Genomic DNA, 22,108 nt, shown 5'->3' on the forward strand with positions numbered 1-22,108 from the left:
AAAGCATGCCCAGTATTTGGGCAAAACCAGATTCTAATAAATTAAACTGTCACCTAATACCCATGGCTTGATGGGAAGCCATGAGGAACAAGGGTAAAGTGATAAAACTGGCAAGTGGATCAAGGAATAAAAGCCAAGAGAATTCTGAGACCAGAGGGCAAGAAACATCTAGTCAGGATTCAAGGACAGAACTGAAGTTCAAATAGAAAAAGGATGTTGCCTCAAGGATCAGGAACTGAGCTGTCTATCAGAGCCCCTAGTATGTGGTGATCAAACAAGGGGCAGTTAGAGATTAAAGACTGGATTAAGGAAGAGAAACCAAGACCTAGAAAGATTCTAGGTGTTCACAATAATTAAATGAAAACAAGACAGACCATGTGGCTTTAAATTTCCTAGCATAGTATGTTCCAGGATTCCCAGTACAGAAAGAATCTCTGGAAATTAAGGCGAGAAGATAATGCAACTCTTAAGTTCCTGTACTATGTAGAATGTTTCCCAGAGAAATAATATCTGAGAAATCAGGCAGAGTTATCTGGCCAGGGGGTACATCAAGTTCTTCAGTACCCTCAAAACAACTGAACCACATAAAATTTGTCTTAGAAGGAAGCATCCAAGCAGCTAAAACAAACTTTCAACAGAGATTCAGTTTAACAAACAGATCCTGTACTGTGGCTTTAGGAACTAGGCCATTGACTACCTAAAAACCCCAGCTTGCCCACTTGAAGTTAACCTCTAGAAACATTAGTGATCTGTGAAGCTTTCACCATTAAAACAATGCTTTATCATGCAAATCATACTTGTTCTTCTCTTTGCTCTCCAGTTATGAATTTTCTACCTTTTTGCATTTGATTATTTCCAAGGGTTTTTTTTTTTTTTTTTTTTTTTTACATACTCTTCAGCAATGCAAATCTGTGCCCCCTACTCCCTTAAGTCCTTCTTGGTAAATAATGTTAACCTTCCAATAGGAAGAAGCAGAGTACATTATCAGTTAAGCACCAGTTATCCAGACTTCTTACAAAGAAAGCTATGGAGCTACCTTATACATTTGAAATTCCTTAAAGACCCTGGCTTTCTATTAAAATGTACTTTTATATATCCTATCTGTGAAGAATTCACTGAAGCATGAATCACCTTATAATGAGAAGCTAAAAATGTATCAAAATGCACATAAGTATAGGTAATCTATATCAAACATGCTACGTCTTCCAAATCTAGAGCATACACTGGTATAAACTGTATTACAACCCAGCTAAGTTTGAAATCTTGTTTCCAAACATTGCTCAGTATTAAGTCTCAGTAGACAAATAATAGGACCACGTGAGAAATTGTTTGACAGGTGGCTGAGTAAACCTTAACTTCCAAAGGCTCAAAGTGATCCTCCAGAGACTGTTACACTCCCTTAAGTATTTACTTTAGGGAAGGACACTATTAAGGGACACTTTTGAATATAAAGACAGGTGAACTCACAAAGTATAGGCAGATACATGCTTGATTTTATCTTCTAATCTATAAATAATGCATTAGAATAAAAATGTAATGAATTCATACACCTTTCAAAAAGAAAAACTGATGAAGAAGCAGCAATAAAGTTATAAATGATAATGATCACATGAAATAATTTAGATGAAGCTTGTCTGTCTGAAAGAGACAGGGACTCAGCAAGTGGTCAAAAGGAAGCACAACGTGCTTTTAACTTTGTATGAAAAATAATGTTCAGTTCTATATTGCCAAACATCATTCTCTTTTTGCTATATAAATCTTCTAGTTCTAATTATTGACCAAATGCTTTACTGAAACTCCTCTTCTGGCCTTTGTTTTGGGATCTGTCACTTTTGTTGCTACCTCCTGGTTGCTGTCCTCTCGGGCCTCTATTGCCTTCCCGCTGTCCTCTGAATCTTCTGTTTCCGTCCCGCTGTTCCCTGAAGCCTCGACTGCCTTCCCTCTAACCCCTGAAGCCTCCATATCCTTCCCGTGGTCCTTCTAGCTCTAGTTGCTCTGTGGCCACAGAAAGCTGCCAGCGTGGTGAATCATGCCATTTTTCCTGTATTTCTGTTGCTGATGCGGTGGATACATCAAAGCAAACACCCAGCTTTCCTTTGAGAAAAACCATTCCCTTCACTTTGGAATCAATCTCCTCGACCAGCTGCTCTTTTAAGTTCTTTCCAAGCATAACTAATATTTGGCATTTCAATTGAGCACCACAAGATCATGGTCACAAAACCCACATTTGAGTTGATCAAGGAGCGCTGGTCTACGGACATGGCACCTGAAATATGGGCCAGTGTTGCTGCCAGAGCTTCCACAGCTCCCTTCTCCTCTATCAGCTTCTCAGCTGATTGCTTAAAGTGACTAATGGCAGTGGGAGGCATGGAATCCGAAAGCCTGATGGCATCTTTGCTGGAAACTTTTATTTCTGTTGCAGAAGGAACACCTATTCTTTTGAACTTAATTCCCACTTTTTGCTCCACTTATACTAATTGATATTCTTCCTTGTGCTGATAAAAGCAGATGCACACCCCCGTCCTTCCAGCTCTGCCCGTCCACCCAGATCGATGAATGTAGGACTCAACATCCTTTGGTGGAGAGCTTTGTATAACCAAATGAACCTCAGGGATGTCTAACCCACGTGCAACGACATCAGTTGCTACCAAAACTCCAAAACTACCATTTCTAACACCTTTCAGGGTGATTTCCCTTTGCTTCTGTGGAATGTCTCCATGCAATGACTGGGCATCCTGCTTTATAGCCGAATTCTGGGACAGCTCCTGGGCTTCTTTCTTGGTTTCACGAAAGATGATAGTGCGTCCCTGATGACCACTATATACTCGGATGACCCAATAATTGCTGCCCTCTGAGTCCAGTGGCACTTAATAGCCAGATGCTCTATAGTTTTTGCCATTTTCTGAGTCTTTTTACCGATCAGGTCCACCTGTTCATATGTAGATTTCATGTATTTCTTGGCAACATTAAATACCCAATGAAGGCAAGTTTCAGAAAAAAAGCAATGTTTGGGGATTGTCTTCAGAATCTTTCTTGTATGCCACACTTAAAATCTCTTCCACTTGATCAGCAAATCCCATATCCAACATCTGGTCAACTTCATCCAGGAAAACATGCTTAAGTTTGGTGAGATCTAGTTTGACATTCTGTATGCGGTCTTTGATAGGACCTGGTGTCCCAACCAGGATATCAATCCCATTCCCCATGCATTCGAATTGACCTCCGTAGGGAGTTCCACCATAAAAACAAGCCACTTAAAAAAAAAAAAAAAAAAAAAAAAAAAAAAAAAAAAAGGGCCGGGCGCGGTGGCTCAAGCCTGTAATCCCAGCACTTTGGGAGGCCGAGACGGGCGGATCACAAGGTCAGGAGATCGAGACCATCCTGGCTAACACAGTGAAACCCCGTCTCTACTAAAAATATAAAAAAAACTTAGCCGGGCGAGGCGGCGGGCGCCTGTAGTCCCAGCTACTCAGGAGGCTGAGGCAGGAGAATGGCGTGAACCCGGGAGGCGGAGCTTGCAGTGAGCTGAGATCCGGCCACTGCACTCCAGCCTGGGTGACAGAGCGAGACTCCGTCTCAAAAAAAAAAAAAACAAAAAAACAAAAACAAAACAAAAAAAAAACAAGCCACTGACAGCCTTTTTGTGATGTCACTGAAGTCTTTGCTTACTTGATTTGCCAACTCTCTTGTAGGTGCAAGAACCAGTACCCGAGGGGGACGGCCTCTCTTCCTGTCTTGCAGTTCCCCATGAAGTTTCTCAGTCAAAGGGATGGCAAAGGACAATGTTTTCCCAGTTCCTCTCCATGCCTGTGCAATTAAGTCCTTCCTGCTGTAAACATGATGGAATGTCTTTGCCTGTATAGAAAATAGGAAGGTCAGTCCTCAGCCTTTGAGAAGCTTAATAGTTTCTTCAGATATGGGACAATTAGAGAAAGTGCCTTCTTTTTGTTTCACAGGTATTTCCTGCTCTGTCTCACTGTTACTTTCTTCATTGGCAGCTTTATTGGGGTCACAGTCAGGTTCAGAATGAAGAAATCCATTCTTCAGTTTGGGGCTTTTCTCTCCAGTTTCTCCATTTATTTCCTTTTCTTTCTTCATCTTCTTGGGCTTAGGAGCATCTGTTTCTTCCTCAGAAGGCTCCTCATTTTTTATCACTTTTTTGGTTTTAGAAGAAACCACTTTCTTTTCAATAGGCTCCTTTTTCTTTCTCAAACTTTTGGTTTTAGGAGAAATGTCATCTTGAGATGGCTCCTCTTTCTTTTTTGCCTTTTTGGATTTAGGATAATTCATGTCAATTTCAGAAGGCTCTGTTTTCTTTTTAACTTGTTTAGCTTTGGGGGAAACAGTTTCTTCCTCTTCCGCTGTCTCTTCAGTCTTACTAGATTTTGACTTCTCTTTTTTCTTTCTTTTCAGTTTGCTTTCATAATGTCTCCACTTTTTTCATTGTGGTGTCTGATTCCAAACCAGCATTACTATGGAGTCTTCCCAGCATCTTCAGTGCAGGCTGCCCAGGCCGACCGGTCTTCTCCACTTTGATGTTTAAGAAGCACCGATCTAGGGAATTTGAACAGTTATCTTTAGGTTGTGGCTACTATGGAGTGAATCTGATGAACACTTGCCTGGTAGGGAGAGTTAAATTCATTTTTTGTCTTTGATGCTTCCAATTAGAAATGTAAATATATCTTCATTATGGAAAAATTGGAAAGTGCAGAAGAGTATAAAGAAACAGCAGAATCGTTATTGACAATAATCTCACCACCTAGAGATACCACTGCTAACATTCTGAAACATTTCCTCCTATTTTTATTGCTTCCTTACTTTTACCATAGATAAAGCCAAAATTCTTAATATGCTTAAACTTTATATACTGATACAATTTTATTAGTTAATTTGTATTACCTCACAGTTTTGTGTGGTTAAAACCCAGGAAAATATGTGTATTTATGAATTTTATAATTTTGCAATATTATTCCTTTGTAACAACTAAGATTATAGAATCAACTAACACCTTAATTTTAGGCCAGATGATCATGGCTGCAGTTTCAGTCTGATAAAAGCATATTTACTCTTCAGTATGCTTAATTTATAGCTTAATTTTCTTAGAAGTAGTGTATCTTGTCTTTACTCTGTTATCAGATTTTATATTTTTTAGTTTCTAAGAAAAGTTCAAACTTTAAAATTTCTTTTTTTTTTGTAGTCTGTATTAAACAAAAAGAATACTTTCTACCTATGCAACCATGTTGACATTACTATTACATATCACAGGGAAAGTGATACAAATTGGGGTATTGTAAGACTGGTTACTGCTAAACTTGACCCCAAAGGTAATTATAGTTTCTTTTTAATTAGCTCCAATGATTTAAAAATTAATTCAAAATATAGCAATTCTCAACTAGAATCTTCACTTTTGGTATATCTGTGTGATATAACTTTAGGCTTACATTTTGAAAAATCAAACGGGCAGTTTTACTCCTTCTACCTATAGTAAGTATCCGGATACCATGCAATGTGAGGAAGAACTGATAGGTCTGGAAGAGAATAGACTTATTGAGGGTATCCTAACTCTCTTCATTTAGCTGCTGTCATATGACACAGGGGTTAGATTTAGATTTGTGTTTCTTCAGAGGACAGATCTAATATCAGTGGAATCTATTAGGAAGGTATCAGCTGAGTCTGCTAATGATTAGAGCCTTCTAGCAGTTGACAAGCAACCTCAAGAATTAGTGAGTACTTTATCCCTGGACGTAGGTAGGAAGAGCCTGGATGAGTCAGCTCTTAGAGATAACACAATTAGGCATTCAGCATAGTACCTATTAAGCAAGGAATTGTAAAGGGCAATTCTGCATTGGGTATGAGATCGAGATCAGACAGGTGGCCTTTAACATTCCAATTCTAGGATTCTTTAAACTGTAAGATAAGATTATTACTTACTCCTTTTTTTTTTTTTTTTTTAACAGAACCTCCCTATTTTGCCCAGACTGGAGTGCAGTGGCATGATCTTGGCTCACTGCAACCTCCGCCTCCCAGGTTCAAGTGATTCTCCTGCCTCAGCCTCCCGAGTAGCTGGGACTTTAGGCGCAAGCCACCACGCCCAGCTACTTTTTGTATTTTTAGTAGAGATGGGGTTTTACCACATTGGCCAGGCTGGTCTCGATCTCCTGATCTCAAATAATCTGCCTGCCTTGGCACCCAAAGTGCTGGGATTACAGGTGTGAGCCACCACGCCTGGCCCTATTCTTCAATTAAGAAAGGTAAAGAGGGGACTATATCACACAATGTATAAAATCATGATCCACTGTGGGCAAGGTATTACAAAACCTGAAATATTAGAATGGAGAAAATTATCCCTTGAAACTTAAGTGAAGTGGATTAATATATTAAATGAGGCAGGTATGTTTTCTTTTCTTTTTTTTGTTTTTTTTGAGACAGAGTCTTGCACTGTTGCCCAGGCTGGAGTGCAGTGGCGTGATCTTGGCTCACTGCAACCTCCGCCTCCCAGGTTCAAGTGATTCTCCTGCCTCAGCCTCCCGAGTAGCTGGGACTACAGGCGCGCACCACCACGCCCAGCTAATTTTTGTATTTTTAGTAGAGACGGGGTTTCACAATGTTGGCCAGGATGGTCTCGAGCTCTTGACTTCGTGATCCGTCCACCTTGGCCTCCCAAAGTGCTGGGATTACAGGCGTGAGCACTGGTGCCCGGCCAGGTGTGTTTTTTTTTTTTTTTTTTTTTTTTTAACACAGAACAAGGACTTAGGAAGTCTGGAGTTTAGTCTCATCTCTGCTGGTTCCATTTTGGAAAGCAATCCTGAATTTATAAAAGTGCATTCACCTTCATTGTTTTTAGGCTATTTTACTTTAGCCAAAGTTGTTCCATATTATAACAGCTGATGGACAAAGGGAAAGAACAGTTAGAGAATGTATTGTGTGGATTTTTTTTTTTTTTTTGAGATGGAGTCTTGCTCTGTTGCCCAGGCTGGTGTGTAGTGTCATGATCTTGGCTCACTGTAACCTCTGCCTCCCATGTTCAAGCGATTCTCCTTCCTCAGCCTCCCGAGTAGCTGGGATTACAGGCGCTTGCCAACAAGCCTGGCCAATTTTTGTATTTTTAGTAGTGACGGGGACGGGATTTTGCCATATTGGCCAGGCTGGTCTTGAACTCCTGAACTCAGATGACCCACCTGCCTCAGCCTCCCAAAATGCTGGGTTTACAGGTGTGAGCCACTGTGCCCAGCCTGTGTGGATCTTTATAGACTTAATTTTCTCATCTGCAAAATGAGAAGACTGAATTAGGAGTTTTTAATGTGGAACCTGATGCATCAACTCCTGGGAATTTTTATTTGTGTAGTTTCCTGAGGAAAAGAGTCCATAAATTTCATTACATAAACAGTCCCATAATAGTTAAGAACACTGGTACTTTCCAACTCCTTTTTTATGTCATAGTTTTTTTTTTCTTTTTTTCTCAGTAAAACTTAAAAAAATTGTATACATTTAAGGTTTACAATTTGATGTTTTGATATACATACACATAGTGAAATTATTACTAGTCAAGCCAATTAACTTATCCATCTTCTCACATGGTTACCCTTTTTTTTTTTCTGTAATGAGAGCACCTAAAATCTATTCTCATAGCAAATTTTCAGTATATAGTATAATATTATTAACTATAATCCTCATGCTGTATATTATATCTCTAGACTTATTCTCCCTACATAACTTCAAGTTTGTACCTTTTGACCTACGTCTCCCCATTTCCTTTCCCTCCCCATCCCTGATAACCACTGTTTTACTCTGTTTCTATGTATTAATTTTGTAAAGATTCCATAGATTAGTGAGGTTATGCAGTATTTTCTTTCTGTGGCTGGCTTATTTCACTTAACAATGTCCTCTAGGGTTCAAGTGATTCTCCTGCCTTCATCTTTATTGTTGCTAATGACACTATCTCTTTCTTTTTTAAAACATTTAAAAGGCTAAATAGTATTTCATTTTCTGTGTGTACATGTGTGTATTTGTGTGTACCACAATTGCTTTATCCATTTATCCCTCAATGGACACTTAGGTTGTTTTCATATCTTAGTTATTATTCATAATAGCTATTGGTTTCCAGATATATATCTGGAAGTGAGATTGCTGGATTATATGGTAGCTTGATTTTTTAACTTTTTGAAGAATTTACATTCTGTTTTCCATAATGGTTGTACTGACTTACATTTCCACCAACAGCGCACAAGGGATCCCTTTTCTCCACACCCTCGCCAACACTGGTTATCTCTTGGCTTTTTTTTTTTTTTGAGACAGAGTCTCACTCTTTCCCCCAGGCTGCAGTGCAGTGGCACAATCTTGGCTTACTGCAACCTCCGCCTCCTGGGTTCAAGCGATTCTCCTGCCTCAGCCTCCCAAGTAACTGGGATTACAGGAGCGTGCCACCACACCTGGCTAATTTTTTTGTATTTTTGGTAAAGATGGGGTTTCACGATGTTGGCCAAGCTAGTCTCGAACTCCTGACTTGAAGTGATCCACCCGCCTCGGCCTCCCAAAGTGCTGGGATTACAGGCATGAGCCACCGCACCCGGCCTACCTTTTGATTTTTAATAACAGCCATTCTAATAGGTGTGAGGTGATATCTCATTGTAGTTTTGATTTGCATTTCCCTGATGATTAGAGATATCCAATTCTGTCTGATTTTAGTAAAAGGATTTTCTTTTTTTTTTTTTTTTTGACGGAGTTTCACTCTTTTTGCCCAGGCTGGAGTGTAATAGCGCGATCTCAGCTCACTGCAACCTCTACCTCCCGGGTTCAAGCAATTCTCCTGCCTCAGTCTCCCAAGTAGCTGGGATTACAGGCATGCGCCACCACGCCTGGCTGATTTTGTATTTTTTAGTAGAGACAGGGGTTTTCCATGTTGGCCAGGCTGGTTTTGAACTCCCGACCTCAGGTGATCTGCCTGCCTTGACCTCCCAAAGTTGCTGGGATTACAGGCGTGAGTGACCACGCTCGGCTGGAAATTCTTTTAAAATTAGTGGCTGTGTTAAAATTTTTGAAGCTTGGCTGGGTGCGGTGGCTAACGCCTGTAATCCCAGCACTTTGGGAGACTGAGGTGGGTGGATCACGAGGTTAAGAGATTGAGACCACCCCGGCCAGCATGGTGAAACCCCGTCTCTACTAAAAACACAAAAATTAGCTGGGCATGGTGACGTGCACCTGTAGTCCCAGCTACTCGGGAGGCTGAGGCAGGAGAATCGCTTGAACATGGGAGGCGGAGGTTGCAGTGAACTGAGATCAAGTCACTGCACTCCAGCTTGGGCCACAGAGCGAGACTCCGTCTCAAAAAAACAAAAAAACAAAAAACAAAAAAAACAAAAACAATTGAAGCTTATTTTTATCTCCGCAAGGTGTTGCCAATGAGAAATAAAAGAGGAATTAAAAGGTTTAGAGCATATTTATAAATAACAGGAGTCAACATAGCTTCTAAGAGATGTCAAGAAATACCTTACCAATGTCAAGGACAATCATTCATGCTTTTTTGTTTATGTCACTTCCCATATTTGGAAACAGAATTTTAGGGTGATGAACTGTGAGGTCTGACTCAGGCTGCTTGCTCATATTTGAAGGGATTTGATTAAAAAGGTAGTAAACAAAGTGATTGTACAGGAAGCTAATCTCACCAGCTATGTGAAAATCAAACTTAATGCTTCGTAGTCACATCTCATACTCTCAGCCTCAGAGGAAAAAAGCCAAGAAAATAATCTTCTACAGTTGTATTTATTCTACACTGCCTACAGAAATAGTTTACGTGTACATACAATCAAACTTTTATATAATTGCTGTAAAGGTCATTTATGTAGGCCACCCGAGGGCAAGGACTGTGTTATAATTTATCTTTTTCAGAATTAAACAAGCTGCCCAAGGCCATGGAAGTGAGTTAGACTTAGCTGTTTGCTAGGTCTACAGTTTGTGTTTTATTTTAGGCACTGTGGCTGGCTAATAATTTCCCTGACTTTAACCATAGTTAATCATCTCTTTTTCTTCTCTTTCTTTCTTTCTTTTTTTGTTTTTTTAAGAGACAGGGTCTCACTCTGTCACCCAGGATGGAGTGCAGTGGTGCCATCATAGCTCACTGTAGCCTTGAACTCCTGGGCTCAAGTGATCCTCCCCACCTCAGCCTCCTGAGTAGCAGGGACTACAGGCATGCACCTCCGTGTCTGGCTGTATTTTTATTTTTATTTGTAGAGATGGGGTCTCGCTACATTGCCCAGGCTGGTCTTGAACTCCTGGCCTCAACTGATCTTTCCACCTCGGCCTCCCAAAGTGTGGGGATTACAAGTGTGAGCCACTACACCTGGCCTCTTATTCTTAAAATACTTGCTTCATTTGAGTTTTAGGTTACCAAGCTTTCCTGGTTTCCTGTCTCACTGATCACTTCTTAATCTCCTCCTCATTTTTGTAAACTCCTAATGTGGGAGAGCCCTTAGACTCAGTCTTTGAACTTTTTATCTTCTTTAGTTATACTCATACTTTGGTAGTCTTACCTGTCTCATGGTGTTACCATGATGACTGTTAGATCTCTAGACTTGTATACTTAGCTGTCTATTTGACATGTCTACTTGTTTTTTTTTGTTTTTGTTTTTGTTTTCTGTTTTTTTTTAATTAATTTATTATTATTATACTTTAAGTTGTAGGGTACATGTGCATAACGTGCAGGTTTGTTACATATGTATACTTGTGCCATGTTGGTGTGCTGCACCCATCAACTCGTCATTTACATCAGGTATAACTCCCAGTGCAATCCCTCCCCCCTCCCCCCTCCCCATGATAGGCCCCGGTGTGTGATGTTCCCCTTCCTGAGTCCAAGTGGTCTCATTGTTCAGTTCCCACCTATGAGTGAGAACATGCGGTGTTTGGTTTTCTGTTCTTGTGATAGTTTGCTAAGAATGATGGTTTCCAGCTGCATCCATGTCCCTACAAAGGACACAAACTCATCCTTTTTTATGGCTGCATAGTATTCCATGGTGTATATGTGCCACATTTTCTTAATCCAATCTGTCACTGATGGACATTTGGGTTGATTCCAAGTCTTTGCTATTGTGAATAGTGCTGCAATAAACATACGTGTGCATGTGTCTTTATAGCAGCATAATTTATAATCCTTTGGGTATATACCCAGTAATGGGATGGCTGGGTCATATGGTACATCTAGTTCTAGATCCTTGAGGAATCGCCATACTGTTTTCCATAATGGTTGAACTAGTTTACAATCCCACCAACAGTGTAAAAGCATTCCTATTTCTCCACATCCTCTCCAGCACCTGTTGTTTCCTGACTTTTTAATGATCGCCATTCTAACTGGTGTGAGATGGTATCTCATTGTGGTTTTGATTTGCATTTCTCTGATGGCCAGTGATGATGAGCATTTTTTCATGTGTCTGTTGGCTGTATGAATGTCTTCTTTTGAGAAATGTCTGTTCATATCCTTTGCCCACTTTTTGATGGGGTTGTTTGTTTTTTTCTTGTCAATTTGTTTGAGTTCTTTGTAGGTTCTGGATATTAGCCCTTTGTCAGATGAGTAGATTGCAAAAATTTTCTCCCATTCTGTAGGTTGCCTGTTCACACTGATGGTAGTTTCTTTTGCTGTGCAGAAGCTCTTTAGTTTAATTAGATCCCATTTGTCAATTTTGGCTTTTGCTGCTGTTGCTTTTGGTGTTTTAGACATGAAGTCTTTGCCCATGCCTATGTCCTGAATGGTACTACCTAGGTTTTCCTCTAGGATTTTTATGGTATTAGGTCTAACATTTAAGTCTCTAATCCATCTTGAATTAATTTTCGTATAAGGAGTAAGGAAAGGATCCAGTTTCAGCTTTCTACTTATGGCTAGCCAATTTTCCCAGCACCATTTATTAAATAGGGAATCCTTTCCCCATTTCTTGTTTCTCTCAGGTTTGTCAAAGATCAGATGGCTGTAGATGTGTGGTATTATTTCTGAGGCCTCTGTTCTTTTCCATTGGTCTATATCTCTGTTTTGGTACCAGTACCATGCTGTTTTGGTTACTGTAGCCTTGTAGTATAGTTTGAAGTCAGGTAGCGTGATGCCTCCAGCTTTGTTCTTTTGACTTAGGATTGTCTTGGAGATGCGGGCTCTTTTTTGGTTCCATATGAACTTTAAACAGTTTTTTCCAATTCTGTGAAGAAACTCATTGGTAGCTTGATGGGGATCGCATTGAATCTATAAATTACCTTGGGCAGTATGGCCATTTTCACGATATTGATTCTTCCTATCCATGAGCATGGTATGTTCTTCCATTTGTTTGTGTCCTCTTTTATTTCACTGAGCAGTGGTTTGTAGTTCTCCTTGAAGAGGTCCTTTACATCCCTTGTAAGTTGGATTCCTAGGTATTTTATTCTCTTTGAAGCAATTGTGAATGGAAGTTCATTCCTGATTTGGCTCTCTGTTTGTCTGTTACTGGTGTATAAGAATGCTTGTGATTTTTGCACATTAATTTTGTATCCTGAGACTTTGCTGAAGTTGCTTATCAGCTTAAGGAGATTTTGGGCTGAGACAATGGGGTTTTCTAAATATACAATCATGTCATCTGCAAAGAGGGACAATTTGACTTCTTCTTTTCCTAACTGAATACCCTTGATTTCTTTCTCTTGCCTAATTGCCCTAGCCAGAACTTCCAACACTATGTTGAATAGGAGTGGTGAGAGAGGGCATCCCTGTCTTGTGCCAGTTTTCAAAGGGAATTTTTCCAGTTTTTGCCCATTCAGTATGATATTGGCTGTGGGTTTGTCATAAATAGCTCTTATTATTTTGAGGTACGTTCCATCAATACCGAATTTATTGAGCGTTTTTAGCATGAAGGGCTGTTGAATTTTGTCAAAGGCCTTTTCTGCATCTATTGAGATAATCATGTGGTTCTTGTCTTTGGTTCTGTTTATATGCTGGATTATGTTTATTGATTTGCGAATGTTGAACCAGCCTTGCATCCCAGGGATGAAGCCCACTTGATCATGGTGGATAAGCTTTTTGATGTGTTGCTGAATCCGGTTTGCCAGTATTTTATTGAGGATTTTTGCATCGATGTTCATCAGGGATATTGGTCTAAAATTCTCTTTTTTTGTTGTGTCTCTGCCAGGCTTTGGTATCAGGATGATGTTGGCCTCATAAAATGAGTTAGGGAGGATTCCCTCTTTTTCTATTGATTGGAATAGTTTCAGAAGGAATGGTACCAACTCCTCCTTGTACCTCTGGTAGAATTCAGCTGTGAATCCATCTGGTCCTGGACTTTTTTTGGTTCGTAGGCTATTAATTATTGCCTCAATTTCAGAGCCTGCTATTGGTCTATTCAGGGATTCAACTTCTTCCTGGTTTAGTCTTGGAAGAGTGTAAGTGTCCAGGAAATTATCCATTTCTTCTAGATTTTCCAGTTTATTTGCGTAGAGGTGTTTATAGTATTCTCTGATGGTAGTTTGTATTTCTGTGGGGTCGGTGGTGATATCCCCTTTATCATTTTTAATTGCGTTGATTTGATTCTTCTCTCTTTTCTTCTTTATTAGTCTTGCTAGTGGTCTGTCAATTTTGTTGATCTTTTCAAAAAGCCAACTCCTGGATTCATTGATTTTTTGGAGGGTTTTTTGTGTCTCTATCTCCTTCAGTTCTGCTCTGATCTTAGTTATTTCTTGCCTTCTGCTAGCTTTCGAATGTGTTTGCTCTTGCTTCTCTAGTTCTTTTAATTGCGATGTTAGAGTGTCAATTTTAGATCTTTCCTGCTTTCTCTTGTGGGCATTTAGTGCTATAAATTTCCCTCTACACACTGCTTTAAATGTGTCCCAGAGATTCTGGTATGTTGTATCTTTGTTCTCATTGGTTTCAAAGAACATCTTTATTTCTGCCTTCATTTCGTTATGTACCCAGTAGTCATTCAGGAGCAGGTTGTTCAGTTTCCATGTAGTTGAGCGGTTTTGATTGAGTTTCTTAGTCCTGAGTTCTAGTTTGATTGCACTGTGGTCTGAGAGACAGTTTGTTATAATTTCTGTTCTTGTACATTTGCTGAGGAGTGCTTTACTTCCAATTACGTGGTCAATTTTGGAGTAAGTATGATGTGGTGCTGAGAAGAATGTATATTCTGTTGATTTGGGGTGGAGAGTTCTATAGATGTCTATTAGGTCTGCTTGCTGCAGAGATGAGTTGAATTCCTGGATATCCTTGTTAACTTTCTGTCTCGTTGATCTGTCTAATGTTGACAGTGGAGTGTTGAAGTCTCCCATTATTATTGGATGGGAGTCTAAGTCTCTTTGTAAGTCTCTAAGGACTTGCTTTATGAATCTGGGTGCTCCTGTATTGGGTGCATATATATTTAGGATAGTTAGCTCTTCCTGTTGAATTGATCCCTTTATCATTATGTAATGGCCTTCTTTGTCTCTTTTGATCTTTGATGGTTTAAAGTCTGTTTTATCAGAGACTAGGATTGCAACCCCCACTTTTTTTTGTTCTCCATTTGCTTGGTAAATCTTCCTCCATCCCTTTATTTTGAGCCTATGTATGTCTCTGCGTGTGAGATGGGTCTCCTGAATACAGCAGACTGATGGGTCTTGACTCTTTATCCAGTTTGCCAGTCTGTGTCTTTTAATTGGAGCATTTAGTCCATTTACATTTAAGGTTAAGATTGTTATGTGTGAACTTGATCCTGCCATTATGATATTAACTGGTTATTTTGCTCGTTAGTTGATGCAGTTTCTTCCTAGCCTTGATGGTCTTTACATTTTGGCATGTTTTTGCAATGGCTGGTACCGGTTGTTCCTTTCCATGTTTAGTGCTTCCTTCAGGGTCTCTTGTAAGGCAGGCCTAGTGGTGACAAAATCTCTAAGCATTTGCTTATCTGTAAAGGATTGTATTTCTCCTTCACTTATGAAACTTAGTTTGGCTGGATATGAAAGTCTGGGTTTAAAATTCTTTTCTTTAAGAATGTTGAATATTGGCCCCCACTCTCTTCTGGCTTGTAGAGTTTCTGCCGAGAGATCTGCTGTTAGTCTGATGGGCTTCCCTTTGTGGGTAACCCGACCTTTCTCTCTGGCTGCGCTTAAGATTTTTTCCTTCATTTCAACTTGTGAATCTGGCAATTATGTGTCTTGGAGTTGCTCTTCTCGAGGAGTATCTTTGTGGCGTTCTCTGTATTTCCTGGATTTGAATGTTGGCCTGCCCTACTAGGTTGGGGAAGTTCTCCTGGATGATATCCTGAAGAGTGTTTTCCAACTTGGTTCCATTTTCCCCCTCACTTTCAGGCACCCCAATCAGACGTAGATTTGGTCTTTTTACATAATCCCATACTTCTTGCAGGCTTTGTTCATTTCTTTTTCTTCTTTTTTCTTTTGGTTTCTCTTCTCGCTTCATTTCATTCATTTGGTCCTCAATCGCTGATACTCTTTCTTCCAGTTGATCGAGTCGGTTACTGAAGCTTGTGCATTTGTCACGTATTTCTCGTGTCATGGTTTTCATCTCTTTCATTTCGTTTATGACCTTCTCTGCATTAATTACTCTAGCCATCAATTCTTCCACTTTTTTTTCAAGATTTTTAGTTTCTTTGCGCTGGGTACGTAATTCCTCCTTTAGCTCTGAGAAATTTGATGGACTGAAGCCTTCTTCTCTCATCTCGTCAAAGTCATTCTCCGTCCAGCTTTGATCCGTTGCTGGCGATGAGCTGCGCTCCTTTGCCGGGGGAGATGCACTCTTATTTTTTGAATTTCCAGCTTTTCTGCCCTGCTTATTCCCCATCTTTGTGGTTTTATCTGCCTCTGGTCTTTGATGATGGTGATGTACTGATGGGGTTTTGGTGTAGGTGTCCTTCCTGTTTGATAGTTTTCCTTCTAACAGTCAGGACCCTCAGCTGTAGGTCTGCTGGAGATTGCTTGAGGTCCACTCCAGACCCTGTTTGCCTGGGTATCAGCAGCAGAGGCTGCAGAAGATAGAATATTTCTGAACAGCGAGTGTACATGTCTGATTCTTGCTTTGGAAGCTTCCTCTCAGGGGTGTACTCCACCCTGTGAGGTGTGGGGTGTCAGACTGCCCCTAGTGGGGGATGTCTCCCAGTTAGGCTACTCAGGGGTCAGGGACCCACTTGAGCAGGGAGTCTGTCCCTTCTCAGATCTCAACCTCCGTGTTGGGAGATCCAGTGCTCTCTTCAAAGCTGTCAGACAGAGTCGTTTGCGTCTGCAGAGGCTTCTGCTGTGTTTGTTATTGTTTACTGTGCCCTGTCCCCAGAGGTGGAGTCTACAGAGACAGGCAGGTTTCCTTGAGCTGCTGTGAGCTCCACCCAGTTCGAGCTTCCCAGCAGCTTTGTTTACCTACTTAAGCCTCAGCAATGGCGGGCTCCCCTCCCCCAGCCTCGCTGCTGCCTTGCCGGTAGATCACAGACTGCTGTGCTAGCAATGAGGGAGGCTCCGTGGGCGTGGGACCCTCCCGGCCAGGTGTGGGATATGATCTCCTGGTGTGCCTGTTTGCTTAAAGCGCAGTATTGGGGTGGGAGTTACCCGATTTTCCAGGTGTTGTGTGTCTCAGTTCCCCTGGCTAGGAAAAGGGATTCCCTTCCCCCTTGCGCTTCCCAGGTGAGGCAATGCCTCGCCCTGCTTCAGCTCTCGCTGGTCAGGCTGCAGCAGCTGACCAGCACCGATCATCCGGCACTCCCCAGTGAGATGAACCCAGTACCTCAGTTGAAAATGCAGAAATCACCGGTCTTCTGTGTCGCTCGCGCTGGGAGTTGGAGACTGGAGCTGTTCCTATTCGGCCATCTTGCTCCGCCCCCCCGTTTTTTTTTTTTTTTTAGATGGAGTCTCGCTCTGTTGCCCAGGCTGGAGTGCAGTGGCGCGATCTCTGCTCATTGCAATCTCTGCTTCCCGGGCTCAAGTAATTCTCCTGCCTCAGTCTCAAGCGATTCTCCTGCCTCAACCTCCTGAGTAGCTTAGGATTATAGGCCATGCACCACCATACCCGACTAATTTTTGTATTCTTAGGAGAGACGGGGTTTCATCATGTTGGCTAGGCTGGTTCTGAACTCCTGACCTCAAATGATCTGCCAGCCTTGGCCTCTCAAAGTGTTGGGATTACAGGCCTGAGCCACCACGCCTGGCCAGGACATGACCACTTGGATGTGCTTCCCCTGGTGTTTTTCCCATCTCAGTAAGTGGCAACTCCATCTTTCCAGTTGCTCAAGCCCCAAATCATGGCATCACCCTTGATTCCTCTTTTTCATTCTTCACTCATACCCCCTATTCAGTCCAATCCTTTGACAGACCATGTGGCTCTCTCCCTTCGAAGTATTTCAGAATCCACCACTTCTCAACTCCTCTACCACTATCATCTGGTCCAAGATATCATTTTACCTCACTTGGATTATTGCAAAAACCTAGCTAGTCTCCCTGCTGCTACCCTTGTCTTCTAGGGGTCTGTTCTCAATACAGTATTCAGAGCATTCCTTTGGAAATGTCAGCTCATTTAAATCCTCTGCTCAGAACCTTCCATTGACTTCACATCTTACTTAGAGTAAAAGCCAAAGTTCTGAAACTGGCCTATAAAGCCTTATGCAGTCCATATATAAGACTAGAGGTTTATAGTAAAATAGTGCTTCTACTTTGGTGAGAGTTCTTAACACAATCTTTGCTGCATAATCTTTCTCATATCAAATGCAGATATTTTCTGTACTGGGTTCAAGGCCTGTACTTACATAGTAAACCATAATGTGGATTATCATGCAGTAATTTAATTGTTCTCTTTAGTCTTATATTTTGATCTGTAGCCTTAAGAATCATTATTTTGCCGGGCGCGGTGGCTCAAGCCTGTAATCCCAGCACTTTGGGAGGCCGAGACGGGCGGATCACGAGGTCAGGAGATCGAGACCATCCTGGCTAACACAGTGAAACCCCGTCTCTACTAAAAAATACAAAAAAACTAGCCGGGCGAGGTGGCGGGCGCCTGTAGTCCCAGCTACTCAGGAGGCTGAGGCAGGAGAATGGCGTGAACCCGGGAGACAGAGCTTGCAGTGAGCCGAGATCCGGCCACTGCACTCCAGCCTGGGCGACAGAGCGAGACTCTGTCTCCAGAAAAAAAAAAAAAAAAAAAAAAAAAAGAATCATTATTTTTTTTTCATGGCTATAAAGCTAAAGAGAATTAAAAACAAACAATAAAAAACAACAAAAAAAATCATAAGTTTAAAAATTTATAGTTGTTTTAAAATGTGTTCTGGGCCGGGCACTGTGGCTTACGCCCGTAATCCCAGCACTTTGGGAGGCCGAGGCGGGCGGATCACCTGAGGTCAGGAGTTCCAGACCAGCCTGGCCAACATGGTGAAACCCCGTCTCTACTAAAAATACAAAAATTAGTCAGGCGTGGTGGCGGACGCCTGTAATCCCAGCTACTTGGGAGGCTGAGACACGGGAATTGCTTGAACCTGGGAGGCGGAGGTTGCAGTGAGCCGAGATCATGCCACTGCACTCCAGCCTGGGCGAAAGAGTGAGACTCCATCTCAAAATAAGAGACTCTGTCTTAAAATAAAATAAAACAATAAAATAAAATAAAGTTTTTGGCTTTAAATATAATTTATTCATTCTAGAAACACTTATACGGGCATATTATGTACCAGGCACTCGGGTTACAAAAACGAATAGAAAGAGCTGCACATCAGTAATTTTCCCAACTGTGAGTGAACGGTTTTATTATGCATACACATGTATAGACAATTCCATAAGGATTGCCTATTATTCATTACACAGAAGCCAGGGCATAAATTGTATGCTGAGTAAGTAAATCAAAAGGGAAGCATCACTGTTTCTCCTTTTGATTTTTCTCCTATGTTTCCTTTATTCCTTTTTACATTTTGAGTAGTAAAAGAGTCTCCACATCCCTGACTGGCGTTTGCTAGCTGTATCACTCCTCTCTGATTTCAGACTTCTTTAGTTTGTTTCCATCTTCTGTTTTTAATAGTTTTTTTTTCAGACAAAAAGGTCATGTAGATGATATTTTCAGTATCTTTCATTTCTAAGCATGCTGCTTTATACATAGTAGGCCCTCAAATCTCTGGGTGCTTATAAATATGATTTTTGCTTCATCTAATTCTCTAGCCATGCAGTTAAGGTTACAGGATGTGTTACTTAGTATATTAAAAAAGAATGATATGAAATATGAAAAACAAAGCCATTTGCTGACAGAAGGTGTTTTTTTTTTTTTTTTTTTTTTTTCTCTTTCTACCTTTAGACACAGGGAAAGTTCCTAAGGTTTGAATTTGGGGTAGTATATTGAGTCTCATTTGAGTGTTGAGGACATTTGGATACAAAAGAATTTTAAATCATAAAGAGTTTTAAATGTAGAATATAATGGAAAGCCTATTTTTTTGGCCTATTACATGCCTGAATAGCCATGAATTGGAAATTTTACAATGTCAGTTTCATATAAAAATTCTCTTCCCTTCTCTTTTTTCTTTTATTAGCTATAAGCATTCAGATGAAAACCCTGTCACTTGTAATGGACCCCCTGTGGAAATTCCTGGAGAATATACGGATAAGTTGAATGTGACTTACACTTACTCTGTGAGATTGAAGTAAGTACTTCATGCCATCATCTTAATTTTTTTCCAAAGCAAGTATATAAATATCATGTACATAATATTAAATAGTACGTTTTTCTTAATTTAAAGTTGTATAACACAGCTAAGAACCCAAGAAAGCACGTAAATTCTTTCTGTTCCAACAATTTAATGGACAGTCATTACAGGAATTACTGTGTTAAATCTACTACATTTCAGATACTGTGCCAGCTACTTTACTTTCTCTTACTTCATATTAAAAGTTTGAAGTTTGAAAGAGGTACATGGGGAACAAGAGGGACATCTTCTGGGTTTGGCACGCTGGCTGGCTGCTCAAGTGGGACCTAAAAGGAAGAATATCACATGGAAGAGACACAGTGTAGCATAAAGAATGCAGACAATGGCAGACTGACCTGTGATTCAAATTGCACCTTTGCCACTTACTAGCTGTGTGAGCTTAGGTAAGTCACATGATGTCTGAGTCTTGATTTCTTCTCATGTCATTTACTTCTCATTTTCAGAATATGTAAAGCCCTTAGCATGGTACCTCACACAGAGTAGGTTCCCAATACATGGCATTCACCATTGTTTGTATGTCTTGACTTTTTTCTTTCACAAATAATTTTTCTTTTTACAAAGATTGTGTGTAGTTTTGGTTAAAAAAAAATATATAGATAGATATACTATAAACATTAGAAATAGATATATATACTATAAACATTCTAGTGAATATTCTGTGATGGCTGTGTTTCACAATGGCTTTTTGTTAACCAGTTGTCTCCTGTTATATTTATTTTGCTTGGTATTTTATTTTTATTTCTTATTTTTGAGACAAAGTCTTGCTCTGTCACCCAGGCTGGAGTGCAGTGGTGAGATCTCAGCTCACTGCAACCTCCGCCTCCGTTCAAGCAATCCTGCCTCAGCCTCCCAAGTAGCTGGGATTACAGGTGTGCACCACCATGCCTGGCTAAGTTTTGTATTTTTGGTAGAGACAGGGTTTCACCAAGTTGGCCAGGCTGGTCTCGAACTCCTGACCTCAGGTGATCCACTCACTTCGGCCTCCCAAAGTGCTGGGATTACAGGCATGAGCCACTGCGCCTGGCCAGAAGTGACATATTAAAAGATGATATTCATGACACTCTAGTGCTTTACTTGCCCCCGGACCAGATGTTTGTGTTCGTGTGTCAGGGACTCTTAGCCCTGGACTGTATTAGTGGTGCTTCACCAAAGGACTGATTTTAGGCTGTTCTTTTAATAGGGAAAACCTTTTATGACTATGTAAATCTACGTATTTCCAGTTTTAGTCTTTTTAAGACTGTGTATCGTGTATATATATGTATGCGTATATATATGTATGTGTATATATATATGTGTGTGTGTGTGTGTGTGTGTGTGTGTGTGTATATATATTTTTTGAGACCGAGTCTCGCTCTGTTGCCCAGGCTGGAGTGCAATGGCACAATCTCGGCTCACTGCAACCTTCCGGGTTCAATGATTCTCCTGCCTCAGCTTCCCAAGTAGCTGAGATTACATGCACCTGCCACCACACCCGGCTAATTTTTGTATTTCTTTTAGTAGAAATGGGGTTTCACCATTGCTGGCCAGGCTGGTCTCGAACCCCTGACCTCAGGCGATCCGCACGCCTCGGCCTCCCAAAGTGCTGGGATTACAGGCGTGAGCCACTGTGCCCAGCTGTATATCATATTTTTGATTCAGCTTTTGTTATACTCAGTTTCATCTAAGGCTTATTTTTTATAGCTTCAGATATTCTTTCCTGAGACCAAATCCTAATCACCGTATTTGGGGCTAGGTCTCAAATCTCGAACATTTACAAATTATGCTTGGTTTGTGTCATTTCTGTAGATGGCCTGACAGCCATTATAAAATGATTCTTCCTAATTTCCTTCTGAAAGCAATTCCACATTAGGAATTCCTCGCTTTTGTCCCTATGTATCACCTTTAGTGGTTATCTCCATTTTATAAATGAGGCTACTGAAGCCCAGCAAGCTAAAGTAATTTTCTCAGGATCACAGCTAGCAGGTGGTGCAAGTGATATTCAAACCTAGGTCTGTCTGGCCCCCAAACTCATAGTTTTTCTACTATACCATTCTGGCTTTCTATCTTGAGGGTCTATTATATTTTCTGCCTACAGAGTCACTGTAAAGAAAATGAGAACCATTTATGTTAGAAATGTGTGTGTGTGCCTTGAATCATTTAGCTAGAGGTCAGGATTACTTGATCCTACATCCTGCAGTTTACCCAAAGTACAATTGGTGAAAACAGGCAATTTACTAGTCCAATAAATATGGTCCAGTCTTCTAATCTTTGGATGAAATACCAAAGTGTAATCTGAGGAAAGAAATGAAATGCACTCTGAAGGGGCCAGGCATTGTGGCTCATATCTGTAATCCCAGCACTTTGGGAAGCAGAGGCGGGTGGATCACCTGAGGTCAGGGGTTCGAGACCAGCCTGACCAACATGGTGAAACCCCATCTCTACTTAAAATACAAAAATTAGCCGGGCATGGTAGCGCATGCCTGTAG

The 22,108-nt window shown here is 40.8% G+C and overlaps 1 protein-coding gene and 1 pseudogene across 20 annotated transcripts in view; one reads left to right on the plus strand and one right to left on the minus strand.

The window, feature by feature from the left end:
• The window catches only part of LOC106995337 (uncharacterized), a 122,040-nt gene that overhangs the window by 28,257 nt on the left and 71,675 nt on the right, over positions 1-22,108 (plus strand). For 16 of the 19 annotated variants that reach the window (XR_013413083.1, XR_013413081.1, XR_013413073.1 and 13 more), the window contains one exon: positions 19,470-19,580. Coding sequence is in view for 7 of the 19 variants with exons in the window: in XM_077989409.1 (XP_077845535.1) it covers positions 19,470-19,580 (111 nt within the window). In the remaining 12 variants the exon portion in view is untranslated. Of the gene's footprint in view, positions 1-19,469; positions 19,581-19,784; positions 20,027-22,108 lie in introns of those variants that run through there. The other 3 variants (XR_013413079.1, XR_013413080.1, XR_013413082.1) reach the window with 2 other exon arrangements.
• LOC694682 (nucleolar RNA helicase 2-like) lies at positions 869-4,573 on the minus strand (annotated as a pseudogene). Its single transcript, XR_013413064.1, has 2 exons — positions 3,624-4,573; positions 869-3,253 (listed from the first exon to the last, which is right to left on the minus strand). The product of XR_013413064.1 is annotated as a nucleolar RNA helicase 2-like (transcript).

This window comes from Macaca mulatta, chromosome X (assembly GCF_049350105.2).
Source record: "Macaca mulatta isolate MMU2019108-1 chromosome X, T2T-MMU8v2.0, whole genome shotgun sequence".
In the NCBI taxonomy this organism is placed as follows: Eukaryota; Metazoa; Chordata; class Mammalia; order Primates; family Cercopithecidae; genus Macaca; species Macaca mulatta.